Raw genomic sequence first — 17,503 nt, 5'->3', positions numbered from 1 at the left:
CCCTGTGATATCTGCATACTTCTCCCAAATCTGCTGAATTTGGTAGCGGTGAGAGTCTGTCTGCCTGCTAGCCCCCCCACCCTCTCCCAAATGAGTGCACGAGGCGGAGCCTGTAACTTTCACAGAGTTCAACGGTTTCATCCGCTCCATTGCAGATCCGAGGGCCCCTCTCGGAAGATCATATACATACTGTTTATGTAGACTGGTATCAGCTGGGCCAAAGTCAACGTTTTCTTATCAAGATATAATTGTAACCAGTTTTCATATCAAGGAAGTGGTCTTAAAATTACAATGCTTAAGTGAAACTGTAAACAGAGCATCAAAAGAAACAGAGATGAGAAAGAGTTCCTCTGAAGATCCCATAATTACTATCAGCTCCGTTTCTGTGTAAAGAGCGAGAGAGAGAGGGGAGAGAAAACAAGAGAATGGGATGGGTTGACAGAGAAAAAAAGGAGGGAATATGGGACTGATTAAGATTTCTTATTAACACACTTGAAGAAAAACAAACTTTGAAGGAAAATGGTTTTCAGCTTTATTCAACAATAAAAAATACATCAGCAAGCAATCTGATTAAAAAGTATAAATACAACATTAATTTAATAGTCAACAAAGGTGGTGGTGGTTTTGTTTATACTTATATTAAACACATATACCAGTAAGATCCCAATGAGATATCATAATCTCTTCTTCCAGGGAGACCTGGTCAAGATGGCAGCACACAAAGTTTCACAAAAAAAAACAAAAAAACAACAAGGACTGAACTAATTAGTAATAATAAAATAATAAGAATAATAAAGTTTCTGGTTGTATTTGTATGTATTTGTTTTTTGCTTGCAGGCTGAAGGCCAAAATCATTTCAACCCTCGACCTGCACTGATGTCTCTTTCGACATAGTCTTGATCCAAAACTCTCACCAAAACTATTTGTTGCTGATGGGTGTTATTTGAGAGCTTTCAAAAGTTTGGGGTCGACAAAGATCTTCGAATGTTTTTTTAAAGAAGGTCATTATGCTATTAAAGGCTGCATTTATTTGATTTAAATTTAAAAAAAGGAACACTGTGAAAAAATATTTAAATCTTAAAAAACAAACAAAAAACAACAACAACAACAACAAAAATGTAATATAATATATTGTAATATATTTTGTAACATAATATATTCCTATGATGGCAAAGCTGATTTTCAGCAGCCATTGCCCCAGTCTTAAGTGTCACATGATCCTTCAGAAACCATTCTAATATGCCGAGTTGCTGCCTAAGAAACATATCTTATTATCAATGTTTATTAACAGAATAAATAAGTTGTACTGCTTAATATTTTTGTGGGTACATTTTTTTCAGGATTATTTTATGAATGGAAAGTTCAAACGGAGAGCATTTATTTTAAACTGAAATCCGTGTGACATTATAAATGAATTTACTCTCACTTTTGATCAATTTAATGCACCCTTGCTGAATGAAAGTATTAATTTCTTAACATTTTACTGACCCCAACCTTTTGAACAGTGTTGTAGCTTTGCAGTGAGGCACAAAATGACAAGTTTAAATAACAAAATTTATATATATATAAAAAAACACTGTATAAAAAGGCTATATACAGCTTATTTCAAATGATAAATAAAGTGTTTCTGAAATACAGTTGCCATTACATGTACTGTATATGAAGTGTTAACAATAGGTTCAAATACACATTTACATTATGCTCATTAAATCCAGCACCATACCTTGTTTAGCACATTTGAAAAAAGGAGGTCTGCAAAGACATTAGCTCAATAAGAGATGCAGTCTAAGACAAAACTAAAATAATATTTTATAGAAAAGAGCTTAACAGAAAATACCATTTCAATAAATGAAGTCATGTTGACCATGCTGAATCTATGGGGGAAAATGGATAAATAGCTCTTTATATCCCCTCCTCCATGTCCAGATTACTGCAGAGTACTGCCTGGTAGATTCCCTAAGTGCTTGTGTGATGCAGTTTAAAAAGTGAAATCTACACACTGCAATACAATGCAATATTGTGCCACTGTTATGCATGCACTGTAGACACTATACTGCTGAAATCATAATAAATGTACACACAAATGATAAAAATCACCAACTATGAGTGCTTTCTAAATAAAAACACATTTCAATAACATTTTAAGGTGCACTTACACATCAGACATGTTTCCATGTTCATCCACGTCAACATTTCATGAGGGTACAGCATGATTAGTCATCTCATTCTGGGGTTGCAAAATGCAGAGCTTTTACCTAAGCAACATTCCATGATTTCTAAGCCCCAAGCATGTGTCTGTAGGCTTAAAGCATGTGGAAACCTTCCAAAAAGGAAGACACAAAGCAAAGCATTACCAAGAATGCCAGTAAGTGTATTCAAACCAGTGAAGTACTGTAGTGTCCCAGCCCAGTTCAAGAAGAGCCAGCTTAACATTTAAACTGAAGCACCAAAAGTCAACCTCCAGGGTTAATAGATATGACATCACAGAAAACAGGCTGCTTGAAGTAAAGTAAATTGATTGCATTTAAATGGATAGCCCACCCAAAAATGAAAATTCTGTCATCATTTGCTCATCCTCATATTGTTCCAAACTTGCATGATTTTTCTGATTCTGCAGAAGACAAAACAAGATATTTAGAAAAATGCTGGTAACCAAACAGTTTCACTTCCCATTGTATTTTTAGTCCATGCAATGGAAGTCAATGGAAACCGAAACGGTCTGGTTACCAACATTTTTTCAAAATATCTCATTTTGTGTTCTGCAGAATAAAAAAAGTCATACATGTTTGGAACAACATGAGGATGAGTAAATGATGACAGACTTTCTTCTGTGGGACACAAAAGAAGATATTTAGAAACATATCTGATATTTATGTTTTAGCAGTTTCTGTGTGTACAATTAAAGTCAAAGGGTTCCAAAACTTTCAAACTCCAAAAAGGACATAAAGGAGGTGGAGAAATTATTCTATGACTTTCCTAATGTACACAAAAACAGCTGAATAGTTTTACAAAATATCTTCTTTTGTCTTACACAGATGAAAGAAAGCCATACAAGTTCTGAACAATTTGCAATGCAAGACTTGCCAACAAAGCCTGATGGGAGTTTTGGCAATTGCGCCTGGTGTTCTCTGAGTACAGTTACAGTTGAATACTGTAAGCACCAATCATGTCTTGACAGATCACAGTAGAGTCCCTATCAGGAAATAAACCATTGGGTTTATACACAAAACAATATAATTATCAATACATGGTATAAACATTGAAAAATAAGTTATGTACATGTCTTTTAAAAAAATGCTGCCTTGCAACCCATGGTCCTATATGACCCATATAAAAAAAAAAAAACAGGGTGATGCAGGAATGTTGTGCAAAATTCCCATTAGGGACAGTGTCTCTGCGATGGGGCATGTGCATTCTGTCTGTCTGTGTTTATTTGAACCAGTGCAGGTAATTTGAGTTCACAGCAGGAAAGCACATGTTGTTACTGCATGATCCTCCATAGCTCGGAGGGCACATGGAGCAAGGAACACCTACTTTATATGGGGCCTCACCAATCCAGTTCCCCCTGTAAACAACAATAGTAACACCAATGGACAAAATGAACCATATACGTTTTCATACTTGAAAGTGTGCTGTATGAGGTGTTTGCTAGTTTGAAATGACATAAAAAATCCTATTACTAGACTTTACATTTCCATTTCTAACTGAGTTTTTATGTTGAGAAGACATGCTTTAAATCAATCTGGATCTACAGTACTTAAACTGGCTCTCAGCTAGAAAGTCGGGTCTTAACTATAGATTATAAATAACTTGCTCTGTAGTAGCCTAAGAATTTTCTCAAGTGCGCCACCTCATAAGACTGAAAAAAAGGTCACAAGTCAGTCACCAGCCACACAAGATTATGGTGCTTTGATTCTGGAATTAATTCTGGAAAATTCTACATGCAGCAGGAATGCAAGGGGTCGTCAAGGTCTTTGAACCAGAAGGCCCTATGGATGTCCATGTCAAAAATGTTTTTAACAGAGAAGTGTCAGGTTGCTTGTTTAGCCTAATTATGTATTGAAGGGTGTCACTTTTTAGCTTAACTAAAGCACAAGAAAACATATACTTACTTTGGAGAATAGTTGCACACCAAGTATGTTGCCCTCTTCCATACTGAACCCCAAACATTCATATTATGGCATGTGTTGATGGCACATCCTACTTTATTTGAGGTTGCCCACACCATCTGGTAAAAACATAAGCAACAAGTGAGCAACGGTCAAATGTGAATGATATTTACTACCGTTCAGAAGTCTCTTATGCTCGCCAAGGTTGCATTTATTTGATCAAAAATACACTAAAAACAGCAATATTGTGAAATAATATTATAATTTAAAATAACCATTTGCCATTTTAATATATTTTAAAAAGTAATTTATTCCTCAGATACAAAGCTGAATTTTCTGCAGCCATTACTCCAGACTTCATTGTGTCACATGATCCTTCAGAAATTACTTTTAACAATCTGATTTTGTGCCAAGAAACACTTCTTATTATCACACACACTTTCTTATTATCCATGTTGAAAATAGTTGTGCTGCTCCAAATTTTTGTGAAAATGGTGATATCTTTTTTTTCCAGGATTCTTTGATAAAAAGACAGCATTTCTTTGAAACAGATATCTTTCAACTCACTTGTGTATAATGAGTGCACATAGGCCCAGAGCACTTAAGGGGACATCTGGGATTGCAGTCTCGAGGATAGGGAAAAGAATAGTCCTTCACTTCATCATACCAGGGCTTTACCAGCTGTAAAATGGACCTGTATCTGTAAACAATCCAAATATAGCACCAAATCTCATTATGGTGCGCTGAAATGCTTTGATTGGTTATTCAGGCCTAAATGTCCATTGGTACAGTCAAACATAAGACAATAGGAAACATCACTGATCACAAACTGGAAAAGAATATGAAGATGCATACCTTCCTGTTCGGACTGAAAGGTTCTGACCCAGAAACCTAAGAAGACTGCGAGGACCATGCTCCCAAACACACGTGGACGCCCACTGCTCAGCTGTCTTTGCAAGAGTGTCATCCCAGACCTGAGACATGTAATACACTTTTATTAGTCCACTAAAATAAATTAATTTATTGATAGCATAATTGCAAAAATTATTGTTCATTTTAATTTTTTAAGAGAGCATGATGGGTTTCTTAACATTCTCACCCACAAAAATTAAATTATGTCCATAATAGGAAGACAAAAAGCAAAGTTTCCCCAAACAATAACACAGTTTTTATTGATTCCTGTGTGATTTCAGTTATAAACCATGGATATGCATTGACAAAAATTTATTTTATGCTGGAAAACTTAGTTCTCTTAACCAGAGTAGACCATTTAAAAATATTTACCCCTGTAATCCTGCTAAAATCAGAAAATTATTAAAGAAAAGCTAATATTTTGATCTACAGAAACATATCTGATACAGCATTTCCCATGACTTTGCACTTTTGGTAGTATTTCAGTGCTTAGCTGTAGTCTTAGCACAATGATCTATTCTGGCGAGGATCTCCTCTGGTGGTCCGAGCCAATTAAATCTGCTCAACAGCTGCTGGTGCCAAATGGACACGGAGAAGTTTGTCATTCCTGCAACCTGTGATGAGCGCAGTTACATGTGCAACGTTCACGTGTCCAACTACAACAGCAGCAATGCGCTTTCCAGGCAAAGTGCCAGGTAATTATACAATTAAATAAATAACACAACTGAACCCAATGAACTGGTATGAGGGTGTAGAGCAAAAGTTCAAACAAGCAGACATTTTTTCGAACATCCAAACTGTTCCTGATTGTATCATAGGCTACTTATTTCAAAAACGGTAATTATTATAAGTGACTTACCATATATTCCATGTTTGAGGCTGGGGGAAAAACTTTCCCTCTGACTTTATTATGGTAATCAAGTATAGCAAGCATATCGTTCTGGGAAATATAACGTTTCCGTCTGGATTTGGGAAGGTTTGCGGCTTCTGTGAGATATTTTGGAGGCGCAGAGCCAATATCAGTGAAATTGGTTGCTGGCAGAGATGAAGAGGCAGTGGGACTGAAGGCTGCCAGTGCACTTGCTCCACAGGATATACACAAGAGCAGAATGTTGATAGCCAAGCGGTTTTCATTCATGATTGATGGCTGGGATATTGTGAGAGGTTTCTTTTACTTTTGCAGAATCTGCATGGAAAACAAAAATGATTACCATTTTTTAAATAATGCAATAAACCGTATTATGTCATTTGACCCTTACTGTACCATAGAGCCAACACTGTAAATGCCAATTTTTATCATTTGAATAACTTAACTTTAAATTGTTTATAATAATTGATACCATTTCTACTCAACTGTATGAATAATGAGTTTTCAAAACTAATTTTCTTCATCAGTAATTAAATTCATATTGGTTGTAAAAGTGCAAAGAACATAAGAATGCATGTAACTTTGACACCACATCAGTTTTACTTTCATCACTTTTTAAAATAAGTCAGCAAAATAATTGTGTTCAATATTAGTGTCAACTTTAGCCACCACTGTCAAAAAAATTACACACACTCAGACACAATAAGACAAAATAATAATTTTAAAAGACTACTGAAAATTCATATTAACTTTAGAATAAATTTGGCGTTAATAGAAATAAAAGTGTTTTTCTTTCATATAAGTAAAATGCATTTCAACGATTCATTTAACATTTGTCTCTACACTCTACGCTTCAGTTTACCAACACACAATCTAAGTAAATAAAAGACTGCTCGTGCACACAAATATCCCTACCTTCTCAGAGATGCTAGAGTAGCCTGTGGATATAAACACGTCTCCCTATTGCCCGAGTCTGTGCAGCAGCAGCTTTGCTTTGATTCTTTGTGAACTCGAGAGCTCTTTCTCTCTCCCTCTCCCTGCTGAGAAGCGCTGCGGGTTTATATACGGCTGAGGTACCGGTTCAGGAAGCGTATTCGGCTTTGAAGGTGCGCGGGGTTCCGCCCCATCTGTCACCTGAAGCGTGACATCATCCGAGACGTAATACTGCTTTTCTTTTATCCATTTCCTGGCAGATCCAGGCAGGCTTAATCAAAACATCTGCTTTTAGTTTGCACAGCTGGCGTGAGTAGAAAAGAAAACATAAGATAAGCAAGTGAATAATCCTGTGACCCCAAAATGCAGCTTAGTCTATTGCAATGGCCAATATGGAGGCTCCAAATTAACAAATATATGAGAATTAATAAACCTGGGAGTGCTGTAACTGATTTGGTTTAAATGGCTGTAACTGGTTTTTAATGCTGGGTGTCTGAAGTATTAACATAATAGCCCAATATTTATTTACTTCAAATTAAAGTCATTCAGAAATCTACAATTTATCCCTCAACTGTGTAATTTGTTGTAATTTATGTAAGTACAAAGAGTGTACTCGCACCCTTGCAAACTGGCTGTAAAACTAAAACACAGATGTTCTGTTTTAATACAACAGTTCAACAGGCAAATAAGTTACAGATAAGAAAAAAAACGATGATAGTAGAACATACCTAGTATAACACCACCTGGCCTTATTGAAAAATGCAAATTAATTCTCTGCCAGGAATATAGCTGTTTCCCCAGTAACTGCAGCACCCCATATTCAAACCTTCACATCTCAACCATAAACAATTAAACCATAGCCGTTTGAAGTGTAAGCTATATATCAATTTACATATTTTGTTTGTTTTTTACTGGAGCACCACCTGAGTCTTTTCTTCCCATTTCTACCAGTGATCCTTGTTTCCTTCCCGTGGTACTCCCTGTGCAGATGTCAATAGCGTCACTGGGTTGTAAGTTGCCAAGTTGAGGGGACAGATGCATTGAAATTTGTATGTGTCAATTGTGTGAGAAGGATACTTTTCATACAAGGTCTGGCAACTGAACAACCTTAGAATATGTTGACGTGATTATTCATATAATGAGGTTTGGGCCAAAGAGTATATGTAGAAGCCCAGTATAGAAGTCAGTATAAAGTTCTTTGTTTGGGCCATACAAATTGCAGGAGTTTTACCAGAGGCAAATGTAGCAAACATATAAAATACACCCAGTCGGATTTTTTTATAGAAAGATTGAAAATACGAGAGAAATAAGGGAAAATATTGAAATGGCATGATAGTGGGATAGAATGGTAAAATACAGGAGAATCCCGTGAAAAACGGGAGGGTTGACAGGTATGTAGTAGAATTTTATTAAGCCAGGAACAGAATAACAAGGAGGCAACAGGAGTGTGTGATATACAACAAGAATATAATACAAGGTAACTTACATTTTAGACACAATATTGCCATCCGCAAAATCTTCCAAACAAAGACAGCAGAATCATTGCATATCACAATAGCACTGTTCATTCCAACAGGATTCAGTGTTTTAGAGCTAATCTCTTGAGTGATTGATTCAATTATTCATTTACAGTATAGCACTTGTTTCATTCCTAAATGATTCTGGGTTTTGTAACAAATCACTTGAGTGAATTATTCAATGACTCATATTTATCATTTGTTTCGTTATTGCATGATTCAGTGTTTTTGAACAAACAGCTTGAGTGAACTATTCAGTGACTCATTTTTATTACTTGTTCCATTATGCATTGATAATGCTTTTGAACAAATCACATGAGTGAAATGTTCAGTGACTTATTTATATCACCTGTTTTTTCCTAAATGATTCTGTGTTTTGAACACATCGCACGAGTGAATAGGCTTGTTTGAGATGAGCAAATTATGCACAGAACTAATCACTGGTGATCACCATGAGATGCATGCAGGTTAGAAATCTGTTCGAGTGTTGTCCGACTTATTCTGATGTCATGCTGACATATGTCAAAAATCTCTTGGCGGCCATGCCAGATTGTGCAGTTGCTCTCCCCCCACTGCGCCGACTAAAGGTGCGATGGGAAATTACTTGATGATGACACAGCTTAATGCTAATTGGTATTGATCTCTTCTAAAATAAATTATTTATATTAATCATTTGTAGATTACTGGCTGATTTTGGGAACAGAATGAACGAAACTCCATTAACTAGCCACTCTAAAGCGGCATTTGTGTATTATGACTCAATGGTAGATCAACCAATCAGAGAGGTTCCCAAATCTTAATTGATTTTTGAATTAGCTAAAGTTAATAGAGAATATCACATATTTTTCTGTGGGTGCTTGGCCATTCCCGTGGGCACTTGGGGCCTAAAATCTAGAATACTAAACTAAGAACAGATGGTAAACACATATTTCAGATGGAATAAAAAGTACTTTGGGTGTCTTGTTTATTTTCAGATAAAAGCCACAGAACTTATATTTCATCCAATTTAATTAACAACAACGTTCATGATCGTTAATCATGCAATATCTGCCTTTGATCTCATAGGTGTCTGATCCGCTACGTAAAGTGAGAACTGTCTGCATTGACTGCATTTATTTCACTCCTACCCTCACTGTAGCCTCTGTTTCCGCCTAGGCAAGTTGAAGCCTAATTATTCAATGAATGAGTTTCTATCACTTGTTTCATTCCTGAATGATTTAATGTTTTTGAACAAATCGCTTGGATGAATGATTCAATGATTCATTTATATCACTTGTTTCATTCCTGAATGATGCAGTGTTTTTCAATGAATTAGTTGAATGAATAATTGAAGAGTCACTCTTGTGGTGCTGCTCGACCAATCGAATTTGAGGACTGCCAGGTAATATAACAATAGTCAAGCTGCAACACGCCCTGGGTTACCTCTGACTTATATACCTATCATCCCTATGCAGTGCATGTGTCACAGTCATGGACTTCTTTTGTGTTTTCATTTAGTTTCTATCGTCCTTTGATTAGTTTATGACAGAATAACCGGCCAAACAAGGAGTTAAACAACATGTTTTCCCCCGTTTGTTTTTGTTTTTGAAAGTCTTTTATTTTTTGTTATGGATCAACCCCAGCTTCCCTCGAGGACCACACCGGACTATTCCTGAACATTTCCCACAGAACCAGTTACCTAGACGATGCGCTCTGCTCATTCTACATTGCGAGCCTCAATAGTGCGTGCAGAGCGCAGTTGTCCGGGGAAGGTCCTCGAGGGAGCTTCGCCACCTTTGCAGAGTTGGTGCTGGAGAGCAACGGATTCACCAATGGCCACACTGATGAGGAAATCACCAGCCCCACTCCGGACCCAGAACCCAGCCAACTGTCACCCCACTGCGCAGAGCGTTTGCTAGAGCCCACCACAAACTGAGAGCCAAAGCCCACCGCGACTGATGAGCCATCGCCAGAGAGGGCAACAGAGATGAGGATCGTCCCAGAGCCGAAGCATCATGGATCAACTGACCAGGTGCGAGAGCCGGCAACAATGCATGCAATGAGAGTGAGGGCATGGAGGAAATCCCCGCCAACTGTACCACCACCGAGGGTGAACTGAGACAGGATTCAGGGGATTTAATTGACTTTGATCCAGCACTACTCAGTCTTCCGTCAGCATATGAAATCTCTGTCTGTCCTGTTACGGCCAAGTAGGCCATTTTTGAAATGTCTATCTGCCCCGAACTCTCTGTGTGCCCCTTCACGACTAGGGAGGTCATGCCCAAACTGTCTGTCTGTCCTGAACTATCTGTCTGTCCTGTCTCAACCATGGAGCTCTTTCCCCTATCTCTGGCGTTCCCGGTGCTTGGGGTGGCCATCTGAACCCCCGGACTGCTCAAAATTCCCACCCAGCCTCCCTCTCCCACCACCTCTTCAACAGTCCTCACCACTGCCTCCGCTGTCCCCTGTCAGCCCCTTAGCCCACCATCGGTGATATTGGTTCGCCGCAGGTCCGCCAGTCTCCATCAGCATTGTGGCTGGAAGATCCCTTGTCTCCGCCTCCAGCCTCTGAGTCCCGGAGGGTCCCACCTGGCTCCTCCTCCTGCTCCAAGTCCCTCCTGTCTTCCGTCCTGGCTTCTGCTTCCATCTGATCTGCCATGGTCCTTCCTGATTCCTCCACCAATCCCCCCCTTTCCCCACCTTGGCTCCTCCCTCCATCTGATCTGCCCTGGCTCCTTCTGTCTCCATCCTGGCTCCTCCCTCCATCTGATCCGCCATGGTTCCTCTCTCCGTCATTACCACCTTGGTCATCCACTTGTTTGCCTTCCTGCCTGCCCTTCACTATCCCCTGTTACCATCCCAACTCCACACCTTTGTCCTCCTCCTTAGTCCCCTCCATCCCTCCTTTGTTGTTTTGTTTTGGCACAAAGTCGTGCCTGGCCGGAGGGGGGAGTATTTTCACAGTCATGGACTTCTTTTGTGTTTTCATTTAGTTTCTGTTATCCTTTGATTCGTTTATGACAGCATGCCATGTGCATATACTTGTTATTCTTCCATTAATCAATCACCCATAATTCCATTCAAAAGCATGTATATCTATAAAATCTGAGTTTGTTTTTATAGTCTATAAACTGGTTTAAAGGTCTGTCAGTTAGGCTGCACAATAAAGTATGTAGTTACAATACAACAATAGCCTTACACTGGCTTGAATGGTGAAGTAATTAGGACATTCAAGAATAGCTGGGGAAAGTCCAGGAGTTTTTATAGTTTAGGGCTATTGCTCTCCACTTTATTTTCTTTGTCTTATTTATAATAATTCATTCGATTGTATAGATTGCACTTGTTTAGCATCGGAGTCAAGCCAATCCAGTGTGCCATAGCAGTTGGTGAGCCAAGAGCAAAACCCCCTCAGCAGTTTAATCATTTTCTTTGGCAGTCGGAGTACAAATTAAAGCAACATGACGCAGAAGCAGCCCCATCCTCCACACAAACGCCAATGGTTTCCAAACTTTCTTGGAAGTGATAGTCTTCAGGAGCTAGAATTGTGAGAAATTAAGCTGACATACAACGTTGTGAGAGCTGCTGGATTTTATGGGACAATCTGTTGGAAAATCATAGTGTTAGATCTACTCCATATGTCTTGATTTGTATATATAATTGTATTACTTTTTTATATATATTTATACTATTCTTTATATATTATTCATATTGCTATTTATATATCCATAATGTAGTTACAATTACAATGTACAATATAATTATAATTTACAATTATATATAATTATATTTATATGAATTGTAATTATACATATTATATATAATTGTATTGTGTATTTTGTTTTAAAAACATACATTTTCTTTATATATTATTCAAATTCATTTTTTATGCATAATGCATAGAATCAAGAAATCAAGCATAAATAAATAAATTTACGGTGAAGCATATATATATATATATATATATATATATATATATATATAATATATATATATATATATATATATATATATATATATATATCAAGAAATCAAGCATCCATCAGTGGGCTAATCCAAATTCAGTGTAAACATACTAATAAACAGCCTTTACTATGATCTCACTGCACCTGCCCTGGTTTTACTGATGCACACTGGACAGATGTTCATTTATGCACACCGCACACGCTTCGGCCATCTCATTTAACAGAAAAGATGCCTGTCGTCTCCTTACTTGATCAAGGATGATTTTTTTTTTTTTTTTTGCATTTTAAGACAAGGGAATATCCATTAGACATAAAGAAATATTTTCTCCTTGTATTATTTCAGGTATTTCAGGTCTCTCAATTCCAAATGTTAATCTATAACATCAACAGTCACCACTGCCACAGGTAATTAGACCACATTTAATGATCACACAGTCAAACAAACAAGCATTCATTTGTGGGGGATAGACTTAGAGTACAGGACTGTTACGGTGAAGCCCTCTTTTTTCATACAGAACATTTATTTGCTTATTGTCTCATTCCAAGTTTCCCCTCACGCTCCCTCTTCGTGGCCTCGTGGAAGCCCTGCTTAAGCCAACAGAGTTAGATGCAAAAGAGGCTACACATGATGGAGTTCATCAGTGTGCTTTCGGCCCATGCATTCTGACACAGACTCACAGCTGTGAACTCCACCCGAAGGCTTTAGTTTCTTCTCTGGCAGAGAACAGCATGTCTAGGAAAATCACTTAGCAGTCATCGGTGTGTGAATGAAACTAAAACACTGCTGCTTTCAAACTAGCAAAACCAGTGTCTACCCTCAGGGGTCGGATTTGAGAGCTACGCTGCAGCTGCAGCTGTGATTTGATTTGAACAGTCACTGATAATTTGTTTTTGTTTGTAGTCTCTGAAAGGCCCAGACTTTCAGGGATCTTTTCCAGTGTGAAAATCAGTATGTTTTATGCTCAAAAACTTGCACATCCAGTTCTTATTATCAAGATTAATTTAGACATAAGCATAAGGTTATCTGCACGTCATATCTGCATATTATGGTATGTCTATATGTTTTACCTTGTTTTTTGGCAACGTTCAACCTTTGTCTTGATGTTTCTGCATGGAATTAAAGGGATACTCCACCCCAAAATGAAAATTTTGTCATTAATCAAAATTTTGTCTTTCCAAACCCGTAAAAGCTTTGTTCGTCTTCGGAACACAATTTAAGATATTTTGGATGAAAACCGGGAGGCCTGTGACTGTCCAATAGACTGCCAAGTAAATAGCAGTGTCAGGGTCCATAAAAGGTATGAAAGTCATCATCAGAATAGTCCATCTGCCATCAGACGTGCAATCTGGGTTATATGAAGTGACGGGAACACTTTTTTGTAAGCAAAGAAAACAAATATAACGACTAACATCAACAATTCCTTTGTCAACAGTCTCCTCTGTGTCTCTCCACATCACCGTATGCTCTTCTGTATCATCCACACCACAAGGATGCGCTGTTTTCTTTCAAATCAAAGCTAAATACACGTAGAAACAGCACATCTTTGTGGCGAGAGAGACAGAGGGGACTGTTGACAAAGGAATTGTTGAATAAAGTTGTTATTTTTGACAAACAAAGCTTTCATGGGTTTGGAAAGACATGGGGGTAAGTGATTAATGACAAAATTTTCTTTTTGGGGTGGAGTATCCCTTTAATAACATTATTTTTAAAAAGCAAAGCTTGTTTGATATTTGAAAATGTCCACACAACTTAGTGTACACTGTCAAAGCCATATTGTAGCATTGTGGCCAACACTCATATAGTGCAACAAGGCTTCCACTTCTTCCTGCCTCTCCTTCACTGTCCTGTAAAGAAAGGCAACAAAGGCACAAAGAAAATTACAAGTTTTCATGATAGTAATATTACATTTAAGCGTTTTATAAATTTACTAATCATATATGGAAAATTCTTAATTTCACAAATGGAAATGGAAATAAGAAAAACTTTGCACTTTAGCTTCATACATTAATCAAAAAGCACTGACTCAAACACCTGCCCTCTTTCAAAATTAATCAAAAGTGACCCTCTCAACACTTAACAATAATATTGTGGTAAAAAAAATGCATTTGAATTATAATCAATATTACAGCATGTACTGTACAGTTACAAACTGCACAAAAGTCATCAAATTGATGTTTAGTTTTACTGCACATATTAGTTGTTGCCATAAAGCAGTGGTTCTCAATTCCAGTCTTCGCGCCCCTCTGCTCTGCACATGTTGTATGTTTCTCTTATGGCTTCAGACGTTTGTTCTATTCGAACGTAAGTGCCATGCGAAGTGGACATCACAGGATATTCTGCCATGATTCCAGTTCGAAGCGAATGTATATATTCCATTCATTGTGCATTGAAGTGTGCGAGACATGAATTTAAATTGTATTTATTTACAGAGGTATATGATGTCACACTTTTCCGTGTGTTTAAATCTTTAAGATGACAAGTATCGCTCTTTATCAAATGAAAAGGTGTATTTGCATTTGTGGCACAATCTGGATCTACACAAAATCATGCAGCACGAGATGTCCCATTGAATTTATTCTTATTTACGTACTGTGGTATGGGGAGGGGGCCCCAGGGGGCTCGAGTTCCTGCCCCTTCAATCGCCAATGCTAAAAGGCCCTTTCATTCCTCTCTAGGCACCCTCAGAATGTGACTTCTACCTAGGTGGATCCCACCTGCCCTCTTAGATATATATATCTATTGCTGCATAATTCTAAAGTCCTTTCACGTCACTAGTTAAACATCGCCAGGTTTTAATAGATCAGCTTGATTGAAGCCAACTACTATTTGTTCAGTGTCTGTCTAAAACCCTGTTATCAGATGAGGAGAAAGGGCTGGTCTAAAATTGAAAAAGGGATGGTCTGTTTCCCCAGCATGTTGTCTATATACATGCTTTCACATGGTCCTTTCTGGGTTTTCAAACATCTTGTCAGGTTTGACAAGTGCACATACAAAAGTGAGCTCTTAAACCAAGATCAAGTGTAAACAGTGTTGCATAAAGCCAGGTCCAACTGCAACCTTGGTGCAGTTAGAGGAATCCCCATAATCATTTTAATCTTGACAATATTAACCTGCATGTTAGACGTCTTCTACAGATATAAGAAACAACACCTATACGTTAGGAGGGTGAATCTTGTCTTGTCACAGTAAATAAAGCTGAGATGTGGGAACATGACCATGCATCTCCAAGCTACTGTAGCTGTTTTTAAAATACTACATTCCTGCAGAGCCAAAATATTCTCTCTCATATATATAAGACATTTATGGGCATCTTTGATGCCAGGACCTTATAAGTGTGGGTGCAGTTGACTTTGTGGTTGTCCTCAGACATTTCACAAGAGGTTCTGATGTAAATGCCGCAGGTATGAGTAAACATGAAATGCTCCCCAGGTCTAAACTTAGCCAGGGGTTTTGTTTTTTTTTTCTTCTAAGAATGAAGTTGTACACGGATACAACATCAAGCACAAATACAAGTATGCAATTACAGTATTTTCCTAGAGAAAATTCACTGTATTTCACCAATATATATGTATATATCAGTTTTATTTATTTAAAGTTAATTTTACTGCTTCCACTTAAACTTATTTCCATTAGTTGCCAAGACAAAATTTCTAATTTCCATTTGAAGTTTTGTATCATCTAATATTTATATTTTAATATATTTTAAACTTTATTTCAGTTCATTAATAGTTTTAGTCAATAATAATAACCTTGATATAGTTAATCTAAAAATGAATATTATGTCATTCCAAAAAAAAATATTTTCTTCTGTGGAACACAAAAAAATATTTTGAAGTATGTTTCAGTTGTTTTTGCCTTTTTGTACATTCCACATAAGAAAATAAGTCATACAGATTCTGAACAGATTCAGTTTTTGTTTTTATGTGAACTATCCCTTTAATGGAACTACCATTGTTTTTTGTGTATGATGGTGTAAGAAGATGTAGTTGTAGCAAGTGTATGTTGGAGAACTGACAGAATGCTCTGACATTTGACCTGTTTATAGTGGCTTTAGAGCACATCTCTGGTCTGGCCTTGGTGGGAATAAACGTTTGCAGTGTGGTCTTGCAGATCACCCTTGGTTGTGAAAATGAGCAAGCCGATTGGCCGTGACTAAAGAGGGCCTGAGGCTGTCTTGACAGCAGATGAAAGATGACTTGTAGCTTTGGCAGCTGGCGGTTTCAGCCTTATTGACTAGCCAAGGCTTTTTACCTGTCATGGCTAATTCAAGAGCATGTATCCAAATCCCACTGCATATGCACAATTCTAACTCAGTGTTGTATGTCAGATGTGCACCCCAATGAGTGTGGCTTGCTTTCTTTGTTATTTGTATGTGTCTCTTTTCATGTGGCTAAAAATATCAGAACTGACTGCAGAAAACATTGTATGTCCAAAACGATTCAGGAGATAAAGAAAGGAATTGAAAGGAAGTGTTTTATACACTTCTGTCTTTGTCAATGTTCTAACACTTTCAATTCAAGTTGCCAAGCATTGTTTAACTCTGAGAAGATTCAAAGGGGAAAGCAATTTTTTAAGTTGAAAATTTCTGCAAAAGGGGATGGGATCTGTATGGGATCTGCGTCTGCTGAAACGCTCAAGAAAATGAACACATTTTATTTTTATCACACTTTCATCTACTTATATACTAGACTGTCACACCCTTTTATGTGTACCCTACTGTATACATTGTATTGCGGTGATATTTCATATCTTGGGCATTTACACTAGTGCAAAAACATAAAGTAAAATAAAATAAAATAAAATAAAATAAAATAAAAAAGCAACATTTACACATTTGCGGATATCTAAAGGGACAAACGATGCTAATCCCGGTTCACTGAAAAAAAAACTTACCTTCTGCAATATTTCTGTAAAATAATATACATTGCTTATTGCATGTTTCACAGCACTTTCAAAGTGAAATGCCCAGGGAGTGGTGCTAAAAGCACGTTCAGTTTTATTCTCAGACAACAGATGAATGTGAATCATGCAACTTTTTATTATGTTGCTTGTTGTACATGGCAGTTTAGAAATGAAACATCCAGTGATTGGAGCTAAAAGATTAAAGTCCCCAATATACTTATGGCAAAGTTTTTGTTTTTGTTTGTAGTGGTATGCTGTTATCGAACATTCCAATACAGCTGATAGTTGGTGTTTGGATGAATACATAAATATGTGATTTT

General features: G+C 37.4%; 1 protein-coding gene across 1 annotated transcript; it reads right to left on the bottom strand.

Moving 5' to 3' along the window:
* Window positions 1-1,398: 1,398 nt before the first annotated feature.
* On the bottom strand, window positions 1,399-6,967 carry LOC109050435 (peptidase inhibitor 15-A-like). Its single transcript, XM_019068049.2, has 6 exons — window positions 6,805-6,967; window positions 5,881-6,207; window positions 4,965-5,083; window positions 4,677-4,809; window positions 4,113-4,228; window positions 1,399-3,565 (listed from the first exon to the last, which is right to left on the bottom strand). Exons 2-6 carry the CDS (start codon window positions 6,157-6,159, stop codon window positions 3,430-3,432), a joined length of 783 nt encoding a protein of 260 aa, XP_018923594.2. The 5' UTR covers window positions 6,160-6,207; window positions 6,805-6,967; the 3' UTR covers window positions 1,399-3,429.
* Window positions 6,968-17,503: the final 10,536 nt, after the last annotated feature.

The sequence above is a fragment of the Cyprinus carpio genome, chromosome A24 (genome assembly GCF_018340385.1).
Source record: "Cyprinus carpio isolate SPL01 chromosome A24, ASM1834038v1, whole genome shotgun sequence".
Lineage (NCBI taxonomy): Eukaryota > Metazoa > Chordata > Actinopteri > Cypriniformes > Cyprinidae > Cyprinus > Cyprinus carpio.
Note: the sequence above shows the minus strand (reverse complement) of the source record. Positions and strands in the feature narration are given on the sequence as shown.

Bases quoted from the DNA above. Each gene is read 5' to 3' on its own strand.
- LOC109050435 (XM_019068049.2), bottom strand. From the start codon at position 6,159: ATGAATGAAAACCGCTTGGCTATCAACATTCTGCTCTTGTGTATATCC. The intron at 5,084-5,880 runs GTAAGTCACTTA...TACATGTCTCAG, and splicing joins CCTCAAACATGGAATATATG to GTCTGGGATGACACTCTTGC. The intron at 3,566-4,112 runs GTAAGTATATGT...TGTTGTTTACAG, and splicing joins GTGTGCAACTATTCTCCAAA to GGGGAACTGGATTGGTGAGG.